This window comes from Chionomys nivalis, chromosome 5 (assembly GCF_950005125.1).
Source record: "Chionomys nivalis chromosome 5, mChiNiv1.1, whole genome shotgun sequence".
NCBI lineage: Eukaryota > Metazoa > Chordata > Mammalia > Rodentia > Cricetidae > Chionomys > Chionomys nivalis.
This window is the reverse complement of record NC_080090.1, coordinates 99,748,254-99,769,455: the sequence shown is the minus strand read 5'-3', so window position 1 is coordinate 99,769,455 and position 21,202 is coordinate 99,748,254. Positions and strand designations below refer to the sequence as shown.

The window sequence follows — 21,202 nt, the reverse complement described above, 5'->3', positions numbered from 1 at the left end:
AACAATTCATGTATTTAAGTGGTATGAAATATCTTAACAAATCCTAAGTTACTGACATATTAAATCATTCACCTAGTTAATGGTTTTATTTAAGATACAAGGGGGAACAATCTGAAGACCTGAACAGGAAATAGGTTTAAATTAAACTGGCCCTGAACCATCTGTTAGAGAAGTAAGATGTTCCACAGGCTGTCCTGGCACCCAGTTAGTTTCCAGACTTTGTGACCACTTTCTAAAGGAGGACTGCTTTATGGCCTCTGAAATCTAAGCATGCAGACTCAAAGAATGGGAGGCAGGACGCACTTTACAGAAGCCTGGAGTCACTAGCTATAAGACATGCCAGTGGGTGTCAGTTCTGAGCTCATCGGGTTTTCAGGGTCATCTCCATTTCAGCAAAGGAGCTGTCAGCACAACCAGAGAAAGGAAGAGGGCACATGGCTCCAAGTTTTTTCATTTTTCTTGAAACTGAAATCCAATATTCTCTCTAAAGGCTACACCAAAGGAACTGGTAATGTCTAACAAATCAAATTAAGCAGACTTACATATGTACTCATTAAAATGGAATTCAATAAAGACCTAGCGTCATAGCATAGGAAGTAGACTAATCAGATTCTTGCTTGGTATTAAAGAAAGACATGCATATATTAAGACAGCTGAAGTCTGGTTACTCACTGTGTGTGATATCGGCCTCAGTGGCACATTAAAGAGATGGATTATAACTGCCTGCTGGGCTGCTATCTTCAGCAAGAACCCGAAACTTATAATATCTTAAAGAATAAAATTGTTCATATGTAGCCCTCATTTGTTACTCTTTTGGTATGCACATATGTATACATACCTAAATACCCTATATCATATTCCCTATATCATACCCTATATATATGGACAAAACAAGGGAGAATATCCTCCTTAATTTTAACTGCAAATTATCTGGAATTGAAATAAAACATACCCAACCATCACAGGCAAAGCGTCCTGTCGTTAGTTAAGCCAACGATACCAGTGGAAAGAGTACATAGCACAGACAGAGAGAGCCACCAACCACTGCTGACCCACCACCATGAAGGAAGAGCTGGCTGCACAGAAAGCCGACCCAAACCTTGAGATCACCACAGAAACTCATTAGGTTTCAGGTATTAAAAAACTAAGAGCAAGAGAAAAAGAGAAAAATCTCATGAATCATCTAAGTGCATTCAATAAATAGACACAAAGCTTGAACAGACGATATATCCATAGTACCACTTAGCCCAAATGATTTCTAGGGAGCCCTCCCCAAGCCACAGCTTTCTAGGAAAGCACAAACCCAACTGGTAAAATCCAACAAGCCACAAAGTATTCATATCTGTGTGTTTACATTTTATAAAAATAGCTTTACTTTCAGTGAATTATTTCTCTAGCTCCCCAAACTGGAATATTTGTCTTTCTTCTTTTTTAACTTTAATCAGCCACTCCCAGATCACATCAGTGAAAGTCAGCAGTCTTATGTTCTGCCTTTAGACAGCCATCCTCCCTTCTTCATCCAAGACCTAATGCTCACCAGCCCTCTGACTGCTCAGTCTGTTCCTTTTCAGTTCACAAATATGAATAATTTGTTTTCAATCATATTTAAAGTGCTTCAAGATTATAGCTTAAAAGTTTAGAATACAACTGTGCAAGCAATATTTGGTTTAGGAAGTTAACAAACCATTTCCTGTCGTGTTGGTTTGCTGCAGAATTCTGCGGAAGATTCTCTATCTCCACCAGCACAGGACCAGAGGTTGAGGAAGGGATCACAGGCACAGGAGACCTCACACCCCAAGCCTTGGTGGAAAAATAATAAAATACATTTGTTTTGCCTATATGTATGATCAAAAATCTAACAAATAGAAATATTAACACCAAGAAATACAACATTAAAATGGAGTGCCATCTATATAGTACATAAATGTAATGTAATCAAATGTTTAATTTTAATACACTAATTTTAGGTAATAAATGAACATTCACAATGTACTGATACCCCATATTTATACACAGAAAATGTTTACAAATCATCTGTTTTACTCGCAGTATCTTAGTAAAACAAGGACAAGTGTTGGAGGTGAGAAATGCATAAACGTTGTAAAATATCACACACTACAAATATCCAATTAACTATGTGCTCTGGTGCTTTAGAAACTTACTATTGTCTTACCTGTTGGGAGTCATTATTCTGGGTTGAAGTATCATGAACACTATAATGAAAGAAAAAATCTATTAAAAACCCTGTATAAAAGGACTGAGGGAAAAAAGGGAGAGAGCAATATAATTAAAATTAAAGCAATATAATTAAAAAGAAAAAAAAAAAACCAAACAAACATACCCAAATAGAACAGAACTGATTAAAACTGTTTCCTTAAAATGTATGTCAAGGGGCTGGAGAGATGGCTCAGTGGTTGGGAACACTGGTTGTTCTTCCAGAGGACATGGGTTCAGTCCCCAGCACCCACGTGACAGCTCACTGCTGCCTGTAACTCCAGTACCAGTGGATCTACACTACACCCTCACACCAATGCACATAAAATAAAAATTTAAAAAGTATGTAAAATAAGTTCAACAAAGTCATACATATCTAACTTGCATGTTAAAGCTTGAAATAGTTCGCATAGTTTGAAATCTTTCCATGGAACCTACATCCGTGACATCTTGTGTTTATAAGTCCACCCATTTAAATATATATCTTAGATGTCTTCAAGGTATTAACCCATGCTTTGAATGAGACAATAAAATCCAAGAGCATAATTGTGGAGTCATTTGGTAAGTCTGACATAGGTATACACACATATCTAAAGTTTATCTGTAATTTTATACATTCTTTTATTTTTTAATGTTATATATGTGTAACTATAATTTTTTCTCTTATCACTAATAAAACAAAGCATTATAGGGTTAAAATACTCTACATATAAAATTCTAGATTATTATTTCTTTCCAATTTTCTTTCTTTCTTTCTTTCTTTCTTTCTTTCTTTCTTTCTTTCTTTCTTTCTTTTTTTTTTTTGAGACAAGGTCTCATTACATAGTCCTGGCTGATCTGAAACTTGGTCTGTAGACCAGGCTGGCCTAGAACTCACAGAGATCTGCCTACTTCTGCTTCCCAAGTATTGGGATCAAAGGCATGTGCTTTTTTAATTTTTCAAATTAATAATTCTATATTCTCGTTTCACTTACAATCTGTACTCAAAGTATTTAGTTTTATATAATTTACACAGAATTGTTCTAGTTAGTATGGATAATATGGTAATGGGACTTAAGCTTCATCAGAAACATTACACATTTGCAAAACACCTTTATTTAAAATAACAAGAATTTTAAAAGTTTTTTCTTTTTTTAAACCTTTACTTTGTACATGTTCGGAGGTCAGGAAAACTGGCCAGAGGTTATCTCCTTCCACCATACGGGTCCTGAGAACTAGACCCAGGACATCAGGCTCTGGGGCAGATGCCTTTTTCTCACCCTCCCCCATTTAAAAACAAAGAAAACAATTCATTCTATTTTTATTTATGTATGTGTATACACGTGTACACCTGGATAGGGTACCCGAAGATACCAAAAGAAGGCTTGGATCCCATGGGGCTGAGGTTACAGGCAGTTGTAGGCTGCCCAATGTGGGAACTGGGAATCAAAATTGGGTCCTCTGAAAAACAGCCAAGCAGTCTTAACCACTGAATCTCAATTATTACTTTACTTTATTATTGACTATTAAGGGTCCTGGATTTCCAAAAGACCCAAATTTGATTCCCAGCTCCCTCTTCCCTTTTTTCTAAGGAGTCATGTTTGCTTTTCCCAGACTGTAGGATCCTGGTGAAAGTGACTTCCCTAGTCTACACATTAAATCCCTTCAATCCTACCTGGAGCATAAGTTAGCCTCAACGAGTCTATGATTCTTTTGTTACTTTCGAACATTTCTTTCAGCTAGGAATAACTTCAGTAACAACAAGAACAATTTAAACTTGAGAAAAGCATCTCTCATAACTAGCCGTATTAAGTAAATCAAAACTTCCTATTTAGATCATATGAAATGTAAAAAACATTATTTTTTCTTATAATTTCTTAATAATTAAAAAGTAGGGATTGGGATGCAGCTCACTGGCAGAATGCTTATCTAGCACCCAGGAGGTCCTGAGTTTGATGTTTAGTACCAAAAACAGAAACAAAGCATCATCAATGAAGAGACAACTGAGGTTAATTCAAGACACTTGATGAAGGGAACTGTGTCAGCACAAGATATCCCAAGACCAAGTTCTCAGCACTAAAGAGATCTATTTGCCCCCCAGAGGGACAAAGACAGGAGACAGAGAAGGGAAAAGGAACAAGGGACAGGAGGAAGGGATATCTGTCCCGGATAGGGAGACATGGCAAGGACAACGACAATGACGCAGGACTGCCTCTAGATACAGGGAGACAGACGTGGCACATAGGAAAATGGTGGTTTATAAAGCAGAAGGGGAACCCTGTGATAGAATGAGGTGTTTAGTTTTAATTGGGCGTGTTAATTAGTGTAGCCAAAGGGGACATCTGATTGCTGGATTTTAATACTTTGATAGCTGGACCTTGGTAGTCAGTCTAAGAAAGAGGAAGGCACCAAATAGGGGACAGACCTTATGGCTAGCTTCAAGAATGTAATCTAGAAGTTTTTAGCAAGGCAGAGGGAATTGGGGAGAAGGGCAAGGCCATGTTTGCCATGCTCTGGCAGGCTAGACTTCAAATTCACCTGGTTTGTGAATTTGATCAGAAATACATATTCAGAGTATCTTAGAGAAGGGCTTTGTAAAGGACCACAAGCAGTAACTGCCTCCTTTGCTCATATATAGCTCGTTTTTGCCCTCCGTCCAGGTACAACAGCACCTGCCCACAGTCCCACTGCTCAGTGAGAAGGAAGCTCAAGGAGAGTCTCTTGAGTTCAGATCGTGGGGCTAGCTTGTGCAGCATACCAAGGCCTCTTCATTTAGAAAAAGAACACAGTATTAGTAACCATGAACATCAACTATCCTTGAAAATACTAACCCTTTCTTAAGGGTACTAAGTTTGAACTTTTAGTTCAAACTCACCATGAGAGACCGACACCAGCAAGTTACAAACATGCTATTCAAACTGGTACATTTTATGAAGCAGCAAAGTAAAAGGTCGAGAAATGTTTCAGGTCAAATAGTCAAGACTATAAAAAAGGCACTGTTCTCCATGGCTCACTGGAGCAAAACCACTCATGAAACAGAACGACAAGGTCAAGAGCGAAGGGCATGCATGCCAGTCCAAAGTCAGGTGTCCTGAGACTGTATGAAAGAGAGGTGCCTAGTAACCTTCAGGGGGAACGAGCTGTCTCTTCATTTAACTTCTGAAAGACTACTATATATGTATATACACACACACACTTTAAGATTAAGATTTATTTATGTGTAGGTGTCTGTGTGTAAGTAAGTGTATATATTCTTGCAGGCTAACTCAGATTATTTGGAGCTGTGAGCCTTTTATAACTTTTGGGATTATAATTATAATCACTTCTCCCTTCTCTTTCCTCCCTCCAAAGGGTCATCATTTCTTTCTTTTAATAATTTTTTATTCATTTTATATAACAACCACAGTTCCCCCTCCCTCTCCAACCCATCCCCCAACCACTCCTCTGAAAAGGTAAGGCCTCCCATGGGGAGTCAACAGAGTCGAGCACATTAAGTTGAGGCAGGACCAAGTCTCTCCCTATGCATCAAGGCTGAGCAAATCATCCCACAACAGGGAATGGGGTACAAAAGCCAGCTCATGCATCAGCGATGGATTCTGAAGGGGCCATCATTTCTTAAGTAGCCTATTTCTGTGGTCTTCTAAAGTCAAAAGCATCACTAATGAAGAGACAGTGACATATATCCATTAAAGTGAAATTAACTCCAATTCTAGAAAAGAGACCATATTTATTATTCTCACTATGTTCTGATTAAAAATCTGAATTTTAAAACACCTTCGAGAAGGTAATTTAAATTTACAAATAAAAACTTAATTGTTCCCCATCATGTCTCTGCTTAAATATTTTCTTTCTCTTTCTACTACTTTCATGATATATCTTTAGGGTGAAATGTCATGTCCTAGTCTGTTTCAAGAAAGCAAGACATGATCAATGAACAACACTATTTAAAAAACACAAACAGCTAATATTCCTTCCCAATTTCTTTGCAAGTACAGCTTCTAAACAATTCAAAAGAAAAACAACCCAAAACAGATAGCCCAGAGAGGCACAAAACTTCCTTTTTAATCTGAAGCTTTACAACAGAAATCCCTGGCTCCCCATAACTCCATATTCATTTTAGTCTTAACAGCATCAAGAGTCCCTGTTCACAACAGCAAAGAGTTTCTGTAATGGACCACTAATCACAACCTGGCTCCAACAGTTCTAAGTGAAGAAAACTGTACAGGAAAACTCAGAGGTCCTTGCTGCCAAGACAGATGCCTGTCAGCAGGAATGCAATCCCTAGAGCCCGCACGGTGCACTCTCACCTCCACATGGGTACTGTGGTAACGCACAACTACACACTAAACATGCATTGCTACAAACTTAAACACACTAAATAAACAGATAAATAAATGTAAGAGAGATTTCTTTTAAGGTATGGTTGACTACTCAGTATCTGAAAATAACAAGCCTCTTTGAAGAATTTCAAATTCAGACAGATAGACCTACCAACTCATACTGCCCACAAAGTTTGTTTGCTGGTTTTATTACAATAATTATTATATTTGTATAATATATAAAAATTTATAGCACACAGAATTACAATGTAATTTATAAATTATAAAGTATAATAATAGTTTAATAATAAGTATAATAATTATTATTTTGTGTCTTTTTTGAGACAAGGTCTTGCAAGAGTAGACCAGGCTAGCCTCAGACTCATCCAGATCCAGGACTCTGCCTCCCAAGTGCTGGGATTAAAACTGTGTATGCTTTGAATCTGATTGCTTAATAAACAATCTGAAAGACATCAATATACAGTTGCTTTTTTTTTTTTTTTTTTGGTTATTCGAGAAAGGGTTTCTTTGGAGCCTGTCCTGGAACTAGCTCTTGTAGACCAGGCTGGCCTCGAACTCATAGAGATCCACCTGCCTCTGCCTCCCTAGTGCTGGGATTAAAGGCGTGCGCCACCACCACCCAACACCAACAAGTTGTTTTTGAAAAACATTTTAACACATACTGCTGAAATTAATGGAGCCATTATAATTATGTCTTTTAAAGGGACATTTAAAGCGACTGAAATAATAATCAATACACTTTCTAACAAAAAATAGATTTACAATATTCACACATATGGGGAAATAAAGCAGTGTATTCCTAAATAACTAATAGTTCTAAGGAGAAATCATGGGTTAGAAAACAATGTGGTTAGAAACCAAAACAGTGCAAACGAAACATACCAAGAGTTACAGAATGCAATTAAATAGTGCTCAAGGGGAACTTGACAGTTGGACGCTTCCACCAGCCGTGGTTAGTTCAGGCCAATCCGGCGGTATAGAAAGGCTGAAGCCCCGGGATCAGAGGTTCACATTTAGTCAGGGTACACAGCAAGCCTGAGATCAGTCTGCGACTAAAGAGACCCTGTCTCAAAAACTTGAAAAATAAACAAAGGTCTCAAATGACCAAGCCACACCATAAGATAACACAGAGAGAACAAGAAGTTGGGTGTGGTGGTGCAGCCTTCCAAAGGCCTGGGCTTAGAAGGTCAGGCAGAAAGACCACAAATTTAAGGCTAGTGTGGGGCATCTAAAGAGCTTGTTTCAAACAACTAAGAAACAGGCTAGGCCTGGTAGGCAAGCAGTGAGTTCCAGGTCAGTCAGGGCTGCAAAATGAGACTCTATCTCAAAAACAAACAGAAAACAAGAAAACCAAGAAGCATTTGGGGATGTAGCTCTGTCGTAGAGCACTTGTGTAGCTAGCACCCACGAGGTCCCGGGTAACAAAAAAACAAGAAGGAAAGCAAGAAGAGGACGAAGTAGCCAGAGCAAACTAAATCTTAAGTAAGAAGGAACAAATAACGAAAGGCTAATAAACTAACATATACTCAACTGGACTGACCAAGAAAAAGCGAGAAATCAGTTAGAAAGAATCAGAGCATAATTGTCTTACAGAAACAAGACTGGAACATTACAAACTACATTCCTAGGAATCAAGATAGGTTAAAAAGTATGTCTACAAAAGGTGATTGAATTAAGAATTTAAAAAGCAGCCTAGAGATAATCCAAGTTAGATGGTTTTAATAAATACTATCAGTGTTAAGAAATTCATATCAATTCCTTACAAAAATCTCAAAAAAATAGGAGAGGAAGGATTATTTACCAACTTATTCTGTGAGGTCATGAATTGCTTTCATACCAAAACTGGATAAAGAGTCTAAGTGAAGCACAGACCAATGCCTCTGATGAATACAGACACACAGACCCACAAATACTAGGAAGCCAGATCCAGTAACACGGTAGCATGAACTGTATACCATGATCAAGTGCAATCCCATCTAGAATAAAATTGCTTACCTGCAAACCCACCTTTCTTCTTTGATGTTATCAATATGAATAACATTCTACTTCTGTAAGCAGCTTAATTTTTCTAAATGTCAATTTTATCTGATGTTTCTCTGTTCCCATTATCCTCCCAATACCTATGAAACTGACACTCGGCAAGGTCTCCAACAAATATTTGTTTAATTAATGATAGCAACTATATAAATTACCTAAATATGTAAATTGTCTCAGTTCCTACATTGCAAGGCATTACTCACCCAAGATCTTCAGGTTTTGTTGTGCTTGCTGACAAGAGAAAAGATGACATCTTATTAGTCCACCGTGCGTGACAAATTGCTGTACTATTCACAGTAAAACCATGACTAACTGTGAAAACACACAGAGGCCATGCTGCAGGGCAGACCAGCATCGCCAGCAGCAGCCTCTTGTATTTTTCAATAAAACACTGCACATGTTTTCTTCTCCAGGATTTCACTTTTGTTATGTGGACCAGAGTATGGCTGTGCTGGCCATGTGCACAAGAGCACAGGTCCCCTGTCCTCAGAAGACAGCATCAGAACCCTTTGCGTTGAAGTTACGGGTACATTTGAGCCATTCGATGTGGGTGCTGGAGCCAAATTTGGGTCCTTTGCCAGAGCAGCACACTCTTTCAACTGTTGAGCCACCTCTCTAGGATGCAGCCTGAGGAGTCCGTAGAGGTAAAAGGTCTCTCTATTGGTTGGCTGCATTGCTTCTCTCATTTCTCAGCTTTCACCCCCTAATATCTGAGCCTGGGTCTTATTTATTAAGACCAATTAGAATTCACGCTACATTACAGAGTTGAAGTATCTTAAGTGGCAAATGATATTTATGAATTTGTAAATATCTATGTATGACAGACATTGATAATTTAACAGTAATTACAGTATCATCCACTCATTTTTATATTGTTTTACTGTGTGTCTGTGTGGGACGTGTGTGTGTGTGTGTGTGTGTGTGTGTATAGGTCAGCGGATAACTTTGTGGAGTCTGTTTTTTTCCCATTATGTAGGTCTTGGGGACTAAACAGGTTAATCAGATTTGATGGCAAGCTCATTTATCCACCAAACCATTTATAAAGTACCTTTATCTCACCAGTCTAGAGAGATGACTCAGAAGTTAAGAGTACTTGCTGCTCTTCCAAAGGACCTGGTTCAAGTCTCAGCATCTACATGGCAGCTCACAACTGCTTGTAACTCCAGTTCCAGGGCACTGGCATGGTTCATAAAACAGCATGCATGCACACATGCATGGACAACCCCCCAAATAAAAAAATTTAATGTATTCTTTACATGCTAAAATTAAAAAAAAAATTCAAGGGGTTGGAATGGCATTTCATCATGAGATTTGAAAGACAAGAGAGAAAATACTGCTCTAAAGCAAACAAAAATACCGCTGAGAACATCTACTGAACTGTGCTTACTATTAAAATTAATCTCAGTTAATTACAGATAATGTAGCGTATGAAGCTCATACAAGAACAATTTTAATAAATAAAAAGACTTAAGAAGACTCAAGCAGCGTCCTCTCCAGCACACAAGGAGTGCTAGCACATGAAGACTGGAAAAGAAGGACAAGCCTTTGAACAGGATTGGACTTACCTTTCATCTGTAGGGTCCGCCGGGAGTATCGCTTGCTAGGCCTTCTTTCAAAGGAGGTCGATCTTCTTGCTTTGTTAGTTTTTGTGGTCTGATATTCAGTTTTTCCACTAAAATAAATGAGGCGAGTCAACAGTAAGACAACTAAGGCAATCAGGCAGAGGAGTAAGATGTTTGCACTCAGATTATCCTGCAAAGCATCCAAATGGGAACCACTACCAAAAGTTGTGACTTTTCTCTTTAGCATTTTTTTTTAATCATCCAGGCTTTGGTAAATTATGTAACAGTAATAATACAGGATTTCTCCCCAAGCATGTATATCACCTACAAACATATTAAATCAGGAGAGAATGTCCATGCAGTCTCTAATTTCCTATCCACATGTATCAATGTAAATGTGTAATCCAGAACAAGATTTCCAGTTAATTCTCCTTCTGTGGTCCTACAGATTGAACTGCAGGTCTTATACATGCCTTCAAGCACTCTACCAATGGGCTATGTCATCAGCCCTAGCTCCAGTTACTTTTTCTATTATTTTCACAAAAAAATTTTTCCAGAAATGCTTTTAAAAACTACTCTTGTACTTCTTTGGTTTCCAGCTAAGAAGAAAATGCTTAAGCATTTCTGACATGGGTAGAACAGAAATTATATTAAGAATCTGTGCATGACTTGCTACCTTACTGGCATGGCCATTCTTTCTTTAGTTGATTCCAATGGCACATTCAAGACTCAACCTAAACAGCTAATTGAACATAACAAGAACTGAAGTGCTTCAAATTCATGGCAAAGGAGTCAGTGAAAGCAATTGATTTTCAGGTTTCTAGAGACCTACAGTTGATGTAGGTGGGTCTTATTTCTATGTGTTGCTTTCATTGGTTAATTAATAAAGAAACTGCTTGGCCTGATAGGTCAGAACATAGGTGGGTGGAGTAGACAGAACAGAATGCTGGGAAGAAGGGAAGTGAGGCAGACGCCATGATTCTCTGACCCGAGATAAGAGACGCAGGTTAGGATCTTTCCCGGCAAGCCACCACCTCGTGGTGCTACACAGATTACTAAATATGGGTTAAAGCAAGATGTGAGAATTAGCTAATAAGAGGCTGGAACTAATGGGCCAAGCAGTGTTTAAAAGAATACAGTTTGTGTGTTGTCATTTCGGGTGGAAACCTAGCCGTGCAGAAGGCAGGCGGGACAAAAAGCAGGCCTGCTTGCCTTATCACTACATACAGTATTATTAGTATTAATTCCCCATACAATTTTCTATATGAACACAACCTGTCAGATGGAGAATCCACCCTGTTAAATAAATAAATGTAAATTGTGGCCTGAATAGTATATACAAAATGTGTCAATAATTGATTTCCTGTCTAGTTAAGAAATTATTAACAGTAACATTACTTCTTTAAAAATTTTGGTCAATAAGTATCTTTGGCAACATATTTTATTTCTCTGTCTTTGTTTCTGTCTCAGTAAAATCAGTGTTGTTTTAACTTTTCTGGTCTGTATGCAAGAGAAGGTAATGTCAAAACTTAGGGGAATTAACCTATATCTAAATCGTGATCCTAGTCGAATGAATCCCGATCGATGAGAACTCTTTTGGACAGGTCCTCGGAGACGGAAGAAGGCGTGGTGCTCCACTGCACATTTCCATAAGTGTTTGCAGGCCTTTGGATGATCCAGTCTAAAGACAAAGGTGTGCTCTTGTTCTTTACCCTAAAAAAGACAAAGCGGTGTTTATTAAGTCACATCTCCTATTTCTGCAATACAAATACAACTATACCAATACCAAAAGGCAGCCAAGCATGTGGCGAATGCCCGTAATCCTAGTAACCAGGTAAAATGCCACTAGGTTAGGGCCGGCATTGCATACACAGTAAGCGCCAGGCCAGCTAGACAACAGAGACCTTGTGTCAAAATAAATCAATGCAGAAAAGTAAATAATAAAGTTTCAGGAGACATGGTTCAGTGGTTAAGAGCACTGCTTTTTCAGAACATCTGTTTGGTTCCCAGCACCTGCATCAGGCAGCTCACAGCAGTCTCTAAATCCAGCTCAAGGTGAGCTCACGTCTCCAAGTTCACCTGCACTAACCACCCACCCACACACTACATATAATTAAAAATAAACCTTAAAAAAAAATTAAAAAAGCATCTAGTTTGTTCTCAGAAACTTTTGGGGGATGGGCGACTATGGTGCTGGCCAACCAGTCTTGTCAAATAGGTGAGCTTCAGGTTTAGTAGAGACCCTGTTGCAAAACAGGGTGGAAAGTAATCAACACCTAATATCTGGTCCCATAAACATGTACACACATGTGCACCTCCATATAGAAAGTCACATACAACACTCATGAAAAGTCCAGAGGCCATTAAAAAAAAAAGTGCTAAGATGGGTATGGTAGTGTACACCTTTAGTCCCAGCACTCAGGAGGCAGAGGCAGGCAAATCTCTGACTTTGAGGCCAGCCTGGTCTACACAGCAAGTTCCAGGATTAGCCAGAGCTGCACAGAGGAACCCTGTCTCGAAAATCAGAAGTAAAAACAAAGCCCCCTCCCCCCCCAAAAAAAACCAACCAAACTACTCCCATAGTGTTGGAAGGAGCCATAAAAGCTTCTAAGGAAGAAAAGCAGTGAGCAGTAGCCCTGACTCTCATGCCTACAAGTCATATCAAGACATTCATTCCTGAAGGTGCAAAGAGGAGTGGTACTCAGATCTGGGCAGCAACCAACGGTCACCTAACTCATGAACTTGAGGTCTGCTTACTAAAAGGAATCTGGCATTGTAAACTCGGCCAACTACCTGTGGCTGGTGAGGCCATGAAATCTAGAGAACCTACTATAGCCACATTCCTAAACCAGTGTACTTTCAAACTGTATCCTAAATACATTTCTTTAGATCCACAATTAAATGTGATGCTCACCCCTCATCAAAGAAGCTGCTTTCGGAGGCAGACAGATACCATTACAGAAAAACACATCTGGTCAAAAGGCAGAGAGAGACCAAATTGGCCAAGGGCTGTTAGTCCCCAATTAATATATTTACACTATAACCCTGACAATTTAGAGATTAGGGAACATTGCAGGAGGGGGAGGTACTGTAAGAGCCGGATGATCAGAACATTTGCTGAGAGATAGTTTCTTATGAAAAAAGGGAGGGGGTCAATCTGGGAGGAAATGAGGAATGGGGGATGAATGTGATCACAAAAGCCTGGGCAACAAACTGAGACATGGCCTCAAAACCAAGTAACTACCACCACCTTGTTGCTTTCCACCTCTATTTAGAGAGTAGAGAACTTGTTTTTCTTGTTTGCATTTGTTTTCTGAAACAGAGTCTCATTGTAGTTGAAGCAGTCATTGAACTCCTGTTCCTTTTACCTCTACTTCTAAAGTTCTGACATTAGAGGTATAAACTCCATGTGATGTAAAAGGGGGGAAAAAGCTTAGCAAGGGCAATGGTGGTGGACGTCTTTAAACCTGCACTTGGGAGGCAGAGGCTGGAGGATCTCTGAGTTTGAGGCCAGTCTGGTCTCAGAATGAGCTCCAGGGAAAAAAACAAACAACCAAACAAAAAAACAAAAAACAACAACAAAAAACAGCCAACCAAACAACAAAAAACCCAACCAAACAAACAAACAAAAACCCGACAAACAAACTTGTGTGTGTACTCCATGGCACACACACGGAGGTCAGAGGATAACTTGAACTTGTGTGTGTGTGTGTGTGTGTACCAGCCTGTGTGCCATGGCACACACATGGAGGTCAGAGGAGAACTTGAGTTAGTTTTGCCTTCCATCACAAGGGTCCCAAAGATCAAACTCAGGCCATTAGGTCTGCAAACAAGGCCTTTAACCACTGAGTCATCTCACTGGCCCAAAATGTAGGATTTTTGGTAAGATACAAACTTCAGCAAGATACAAAGGTAGGTAAATTCCTAGGAACTAAGCAAAATAGATCAAACTTCAGCAAGATACAAAGGTAGATAAATTCCTAGGAACTAAGCAAAATAGATCTAAAATATCATTGAAAACAAAACAAACTAGAACTCGGAACCTTTGTATCTTCTGGACTTTTGTTTTATAAAATACATCTAATGAAATGTAAACAAGGGGGAAAAATCAAAATCTTCCAAAATTAAAACCACCCTACACAGCAGACACAGTAGTTTGAAATACTGTCAAAACAAATGAAAAAAGGGGGGGGGATGGGAGAACTAGTGAGGAGGTAATGAGGGGTAAAGCTGGCAAAAGCACATTATATGCAGATAAGAAATTCTCAAATACAAATTTCTTTTTGAAAATTCAAAACTATTACCATAACACTCACTGTATTATTAAGTTTTTTCACATCAATTCCATTTTTCTTGGTTATGCATCATTTTAATTATGAAAACGATGTCAGGAGCATAACTGTCTATCTGTTTGCAGACTGGCCAAGATCATATATTCCCACACTCCCACTAATCACTACACTATTAAAATAACTTCTCCATGGGACAATCAACTGCACGTGAATTCCCCTGAGAATATGAATGTTTCTCATTCATTCTGTGAAGTAAAAAGCAACATACTATATCAGCAACAAAAACTCCTTTTCTGTTTAATAAATGAACAGGTTTACTTGTAACAAGAAAAGAATATCAAAGTGTACTGACTGAATAGCAGTACTTCCCATAAACCCATTTTCTGGTAACGTATCATTTCATTTATCTAACACCACAAAACTCAGAGATGGTTTTGTAAAAGTGACCTATCTAATGCTCATATTAAAAAACTAAAGAAAAAACAGTGCAGCCACCTAAGGGCCTCGCCTTAAGCTACAGTCTACTCTCCTGGCTAGCCACTATATTCAATCAGGTCTCTGTAGCCTCAAGAACTACAGAGGAGTGGAAGGAGGTTACTATCATAATGCAGCACACCACTTACCTGTCCAACAACAGCTAAAAGAAGTCAAACTTAAAACAGGAAGAACTTATAAAATACCTGCAAAACTCCAGAAAAGATGACAGAACTTGACTGCTGCCTGCTGCTTATCACATTTTATATAAGCACAACTGATGTGGGAAGGTCATTGGTTAATTAATAAAGAAACTGCTTGGCTTCATAGGTTAGAACATAGGTGGGTGGAGTAAACAGAACAGAATGCTGGGAGGAAGAGGAAGTGAGCTAAGACGCCATGCTTCTGCTCTCCAGGGCAGATGCGATGAAGCAAGCCGCCAGGTCAGACATGCTGAATCTTTCCCGGTAAGACTGGTGCTACACAGATTACTAAATATGGGTTAAGGCAAGATGTGAGAATTAGCCATTAAGAGGCTAGAACTAATGGGCCAGGCAGTGTTTAAATGAATACAATTTGTGTGTTGTTATTTCGGGGCATAAGCTAGCCAGGCGGCCGGGAGCCGGGCTGTGGGAAGAGGCCCGCAGCTCCCTCTACACACAACCCAAAGTCAATTAAAAGGGGAATGGGAACATGAAAATATGCCCGAATATGATAAGAAAGCTAAGAGAAATACATAAAAATCATTTTAAATGGGACATTGAAATTAAATAAAAAATAAAATTAACAAAAAATATCAAATCACATTTTATTGTAAAAAATACCACCAGATGGATTTTTTATTTTATTTGTATCTTTGAGACAAGGTCTCATTGGCCAGCACTATATAGAACAGGGTGGTTTTGAACCTAAGAGATCCACCTGTCCCTGCCTCCAAAGTGTTCCAATAAAAGGCAGCTGGCTTGTTCTTTTAGCTCTTTTATTAGGAATTAAGGAATATAACCTTTGCACACTTAGATACATTACCAACAAAGAAATAATAAATAATAATCTTTTATGTAATCTTTATGAGTAATGGCACAAAGGTACATTTTTAGGATGGTCTGACCTGAATAAGAAATTTACTTCAAAGTGTAAGCAATGCTAAGTTACTGTTCTGAGGTTCATCCCCACTTGTTACCATACAATTGCTGTTAAGTAACACAGCACAGTTCCTACCTGATCGTCATCTTCCACAACCACCAGAGTTAATTTATTTTTCTTAAAATCCAATCTGGTTATCTTGGGCCTGTATAATATAAGAGCAATAGCCAGATTAGGGGACAATCCTTTTCTATATCAGACACGTCTGCTTATATCCAAACACTGATAAGAAGGTTAAGGTAGCCAGCACTGCCCATCAAAGTCTTTAAAGGGAGGCAAACACATACTTCAAAAGCAACCAACTAATAAACTGATGTTGCCCATATAATATTAAAAATATGAAGGAAATAAGAAATATATGTATTTTGTACACCCCTAATGTGACACAATGAATTCTGTAACCCTAAGTAAAAACTTAAGAAAATACATGATTAGGGTCTTCTACTGTATTTTACCAGTAACACCTGGATTTGAATTTGATATGGGTAGGAAGGCTTCAAGCCAACAGCCTTGGCATGTTACAAAAGCAGCAACATGGGCCATCCTTAGCTGTGTCTGTACACATGCCAAATGTTGCATTAGTTCTGACAAAAAATGCAACAATGCAGACATTTTCCCAGTTCAGTGCTCTAGGGCCGTGAAATTTGCGCGCCATCTCAGAGGACAGAAACAGGCTGGGAAGCAGGAGTCCAGCCTGAGAGCCACCATGGGGAGAATACTTCGTAAGGACACACACTGACCCCGAGACACTACTGGGGCACAGAGCTGGAGAACTGAGATCTGCATCTGGGGAGACTGCAGACGAGTAAGCAGCACAGCAAACACAACTTCGCTGCAAACTGCTGAGGATTCCATTGCCACACGTTTTTATTAACAATATAAGGGCTCTGACCCATTAAAAACAAGAGGACTTCTGATATCCACACTGCTTACCAGAAAAACAAGCCGATTTTGGTTTCTCCTTCAAAAACAAGGACTCCTGTTGGAGTTAGTCCCAAGCTATAGTCATTCCCATCTCTAGCCTAATTTAAGGAGAGAATATAAAATGTATTCTGTTTGTACACAAGAAACAGGTTTCAAGTTTTTACACAACTGGTGATTTTTGTCATTAAAGATTATATACAGGCTAATATTTATATTCAAGATGTTTTCAGTAAATAAAATAATCCTCTTCAAGCTACAAAGTATCAACCTTGCTTACTGAACTATTTTATTTTAGCAAAGTCTACTCAATAGTGAGCTTCAGTGATATAAAACAGCATCAAATAATAATGATGATCTTAAAAGCTAGTAAAGTTTTTCTCAACTTAAAAATCAACATCTTACAAGCATCCATATACATTTCTAGAATTTTAGTTTTCTCTTCTTTTATAATGTATCTTTCTATAGATTTCAGTCTTTTGTTTTGGTTTTTGGAGACAGGGTCTCTCTACATATTCCTGGGTGTCCTGGAACTCACTCTGTAGACCAGGCTGGCCTCAGACTCACAGAGATCCACCTGTCTCTGCCTCCAGTGCTGAGATCAAAGTTGTGCACCACCACTCTCAGCTGATTCTAGTCTTTTAATATCTAATTTCAGCCATATTTTCCCTAAATACCACTTATCAAAAAATACTCAGAGGTATTTTATACAAACTCATGCCTTCCCTCACACCACAAAATTCACAGTTATATTAAAAACTGCAAAGGAATGTTTAAAAAAAGGATTTACTTCTGTTATTTTAAAATCATGTATATGGACACACAGGGTCAAGCAGGGGGCATCAGATCCTGTGGAACTGGAGTCTCAGGTATTTGTGTGTCGCTCCACATGGTGCTGGGACCCAGAGCAGAACCTCTACAGGAACACCACACGCTCATAACTGGAGCCATCCCTCCAGCCCCAGGAAGAAAAATAGAGTTTACCTTGACCACGTGCATATCAACTCCATACATTTCTAGCCATTTGGCTTTATTCAAATAATTGGTTTCAGCTTGTGCTGGTGTCTGACCTCTGAAATTTTAAATATAGTAATTATAAGACAATAAGCATAGAGTGATTTTAGTGAAAAACAGAAACAAAAGAAAAATACAAAATAATGACAGTGGTGATGTTTAAAAAATGTGATCAAATTATGAGTTACCTGTATTCCTTCCATTTCTCAAAAATAGCCAGCTCCATCTCTTCGGTTTGAATGGGCACAAATCTGAACTCGGAGACAAGTTCAGGACTATGTTCAGCCAGATCATAGTCACCAAGCTCAGCTACAAATATAGTTAACAAAGTTATGCTGTGTTAGTATTCTAAATACTGGGAAAATCCTAGTGGTGGAACACACCTTTGATCCCAGCAGTGCATGATGGGGGCTGCAGACCCCTGGCCCCTTGACTTTCTTTGCCTGCAGAGTGAACTGAGCAAAACAACTTGTTTTCTTGTGTTTGCAGCTGCTCTGAGCATGAGACTCTCATGAGTTCCTGATGGCAGGAGTTAATTCTGGTGGGTTTTACACTGGAAATCTCAAGAGCTGGGGTGTGGCTATCAGTTAAGAATCCCAATATAAACTTCCCCGGAGCACAATAAAGTTGGCATTCTTGTTTCAATGATGACCCATGTCCCCGTGTCTCTGTCTGTGTGTATGTTTTTAAATCTCCAGCATAGCTCCTGGCTCACATACCGTCCCGTAGTGCAGGCACAACAACTGGAGACAGAGGCAGATGGATCTCTGTGAGTTCAAGGCTAGCCTGGTCTACACAGCAAGTTCCAGGACAGCCAGAGCTATACAGAAAAAACCTGTATGAAAATCCCTTTTTTTTTTTTTTTTTTTTTTTTTGGTTTTTTGAGACAGGGTTTCTCTGTGGTTTTGGAGCCTGTCCTGGAACTAGCTCTTGTAGACCAGCTGGTCTCGAACTCACAGAGATCCGCTTGCCTCTGCCTCCCGAGTGTGAAAATCTTTTTTAAAAAATAACATTTTGTAAACAAAAAATAAGAGGATTAGTAAAATTCTTTCTTAAGCTACCAGCCAGCCATTCATAAAGATTAGACCACTCCCCTCAAGAATCCAGTTTCCATCTAGGATTTGAGCTACACACAAACGTAGTGGTTTCACTGAAAATGGCTCCCATACACTTACAGCTAAATGCTTGGTCCAAAGTGAGTTGAAGTTTTGGGGAAGGATTAGGTGGTGGCCTTGGAGGTGTGTCAGTGGGGTTGGGTTTTGAGGTCTAAAATTCCCATGCCATTTCCAGTCATCCTCTCTGCGTCATACTTGTGGATCAGATGCAGGCTCGCAGCTACTGCTCCAGCGCCATGTCTGCCTGCCTGTTCCCATGCTCCCTGCCATGACAGTCAAGGATGCTAACCTTCTATAACTGAGTGCCAAATTAAATGCTTCCTTTATAAGTTGCCTTGGTAATGATATTTTGTCATGATAAAAGAGAAGACAACATAAATCACAATTGTTGGTGGTGTATTTTTAATTATACCTTTCTCCTAATTTATTCATATACTAATGCTTAGCTTTTGGAAATATATTTCTGTATTTCCACAGGAAAAAAAATGTATCTTTGAGCTTGTAATTCTTAAGACAGTTTAGCTGTTATCTATTAAAAAAACTATTCAAGATGCATAGTAGATAGCATCGTAGTGCAAGATACAGTATTTGTCTGGAATGTAAAAGTTTTTTTTTTTCTTCGAGACAGGGTTTCTCTGTGTAGATTTGGAGCCTGTCCTGGAACTAGCGCTTGTAGACCAGGCTGGCCTCGAACCCACAGAGATCCACCTGTCTCTGCCTCTTGAGAGCTAGGATTAAAGGTGTTTGCCACCATTACCTGGCTGCAAAAGTATTAATACTAAAAAATTTTTTAAAAATACATGAAGAAATTATTTTACCATAATGTATAATAATGGTGACCACTCATTTGGAGATTCTATGCCCTCTAGACTAATGCTTCGAGCACTAGTGAGCCAAATGTGCTAAATAAAAAAAAAGTATAAATCCTATGTGTGTATGTGTGTGGGGGGGGCGGGTATGTACTGGAGTGTTTGAGGACACACACCTAAGCCTGTGCATCTAGAGGTCAGAAGAGGATGGCAGGTGTCTCCCCTGATGGTTTTCTGACTTACTGTCTTAAGTCCAGGTGTCTCACCGTTTTAGATGGCCATCAAGTTCTTGGATCTGCCTGTGTCAGCTACAAAATTCTAGGAGCCTTTGCCAAATCTCCATATGGGTGCCAGGGGTTAGTATCTCTCTATCTGCACATCAGGAACTCCCACCTAGCAGGCGAAATCCCCAGTCCCAGACATACCCCACTTTTAAGCACATTGGCTGTCACGAGGGACAAATAGAATACAGAGAGCATTTCCAAACTAATGTCTCCCCTTCATTATGCAGATAGAAAGCAGATAGTCAGAAAACAAGTTTTAATTCGGAGACATCACAACAGTGAAAAAAAAAATCAAGCAGGTAAAAATTCCCATCACCAGAAAAATATGCTTTTTTAATAATGAATATATAAAATAAGGAAAATTATTGGGTTTACTGCAAAACATGCATATTTTCTTTTTTAAATATATATTTATTTATTATGTATACAATGTTCTGTATGTGTGTACGCCTGCAGGCCAGAAGAGGGCACCAGACCTCATTACAGATGGTTGTGAGCCACCATGTGGTTGCTGGGAATTGAACTCAGGACCTTTGGAAGAGCAGGCAGTGCTCTTAACCGCTGAGCCATCTCTCCAGCCCATGCATATTGTTTTATTATCTACACAGTGACAAAGACAGCTGATCTTAGAATAAATGTACAACCACTAAGAGGGCAAAACTCTAAAGTCCCGAGCATCATTAAATATAACTCTAAGAGCCGGGCGGTGGTGGCGCACGCCTTTAATCCCAGCACTCGGGAGGCAGAGACAGGCGGATCTCTGTGAGTTCGAGACCAGCCTGGTCTACAAGAGCTAGTTCCAGGACAGACTCCAAAACCACAGAGAAACCCTGTCTCAAAAAACAAAAAAAAAAAATATATAACTCTAATTATAGTATACAGTGAGATATTCCAGAAAAATGTTTTCTTTTAATGGGTGAACAGGGAGATTCAAATTACAGATTTCCTTTAAAATGTCCACTTTTGGAGAAAATACTTATACAGAGTATTTGGGTAAGTTTCCCACTAACCTCATTTA

At 39.0% G+C, this 21,202-nt stretch overlaps 1 protein-coding gene across 3 annotated transcripts in view; it reads right to left on the bottom strand.

Moving 5' to 3' along the window:
• The window catches only part of Epb41l5 (erythrocyte membrane protein band 4.1 like 5), a 120,667-nt gene that overhangs the window by 72,292 nt on the left and 27,173 nt on the right, over positions 1–21,202 (bottom strand). For all 3 annotated transcript variants that reach the window (XM_057769477.1, XM_057769479.1, XM_057769478.1), the window contains exons 8-16: positions 18,165–18,285; positions 17,947–18,034; positions 16,975–17,063; positions 16,117–16,186; positions 11,676–11,845; positions 10,136–10,242; positions 8,774–8,801; positions 2,174–2,213; positions 1,685–1,800 (exon numbers count right to left, since the gene is read on the bottom strand). In XM_057769477.1, coding sequence (XP_057625460.1) covers positions 1,685–1,800; positions 2,174–2,213; positions 8,774–8,801; positions 10,136–10,242; positions 11,676–11,845; positions 16,117–16,186; positions 16,975–17,063; positions 17,947–18,034; positions 18,165–18,285 — 829 coding nt within the window. The remainder of the gene's footprint in view (positions 1–1,684; positions 1,801–2,173; positions 2,214–8,773; positions 8,802–10,135; positions 10,243–11,675; positions 11,846–16,116; positions 16,187–16,974; positions 17,064–17,946; positions 18,035–18,164; positions 18,286–21,202) is intronic.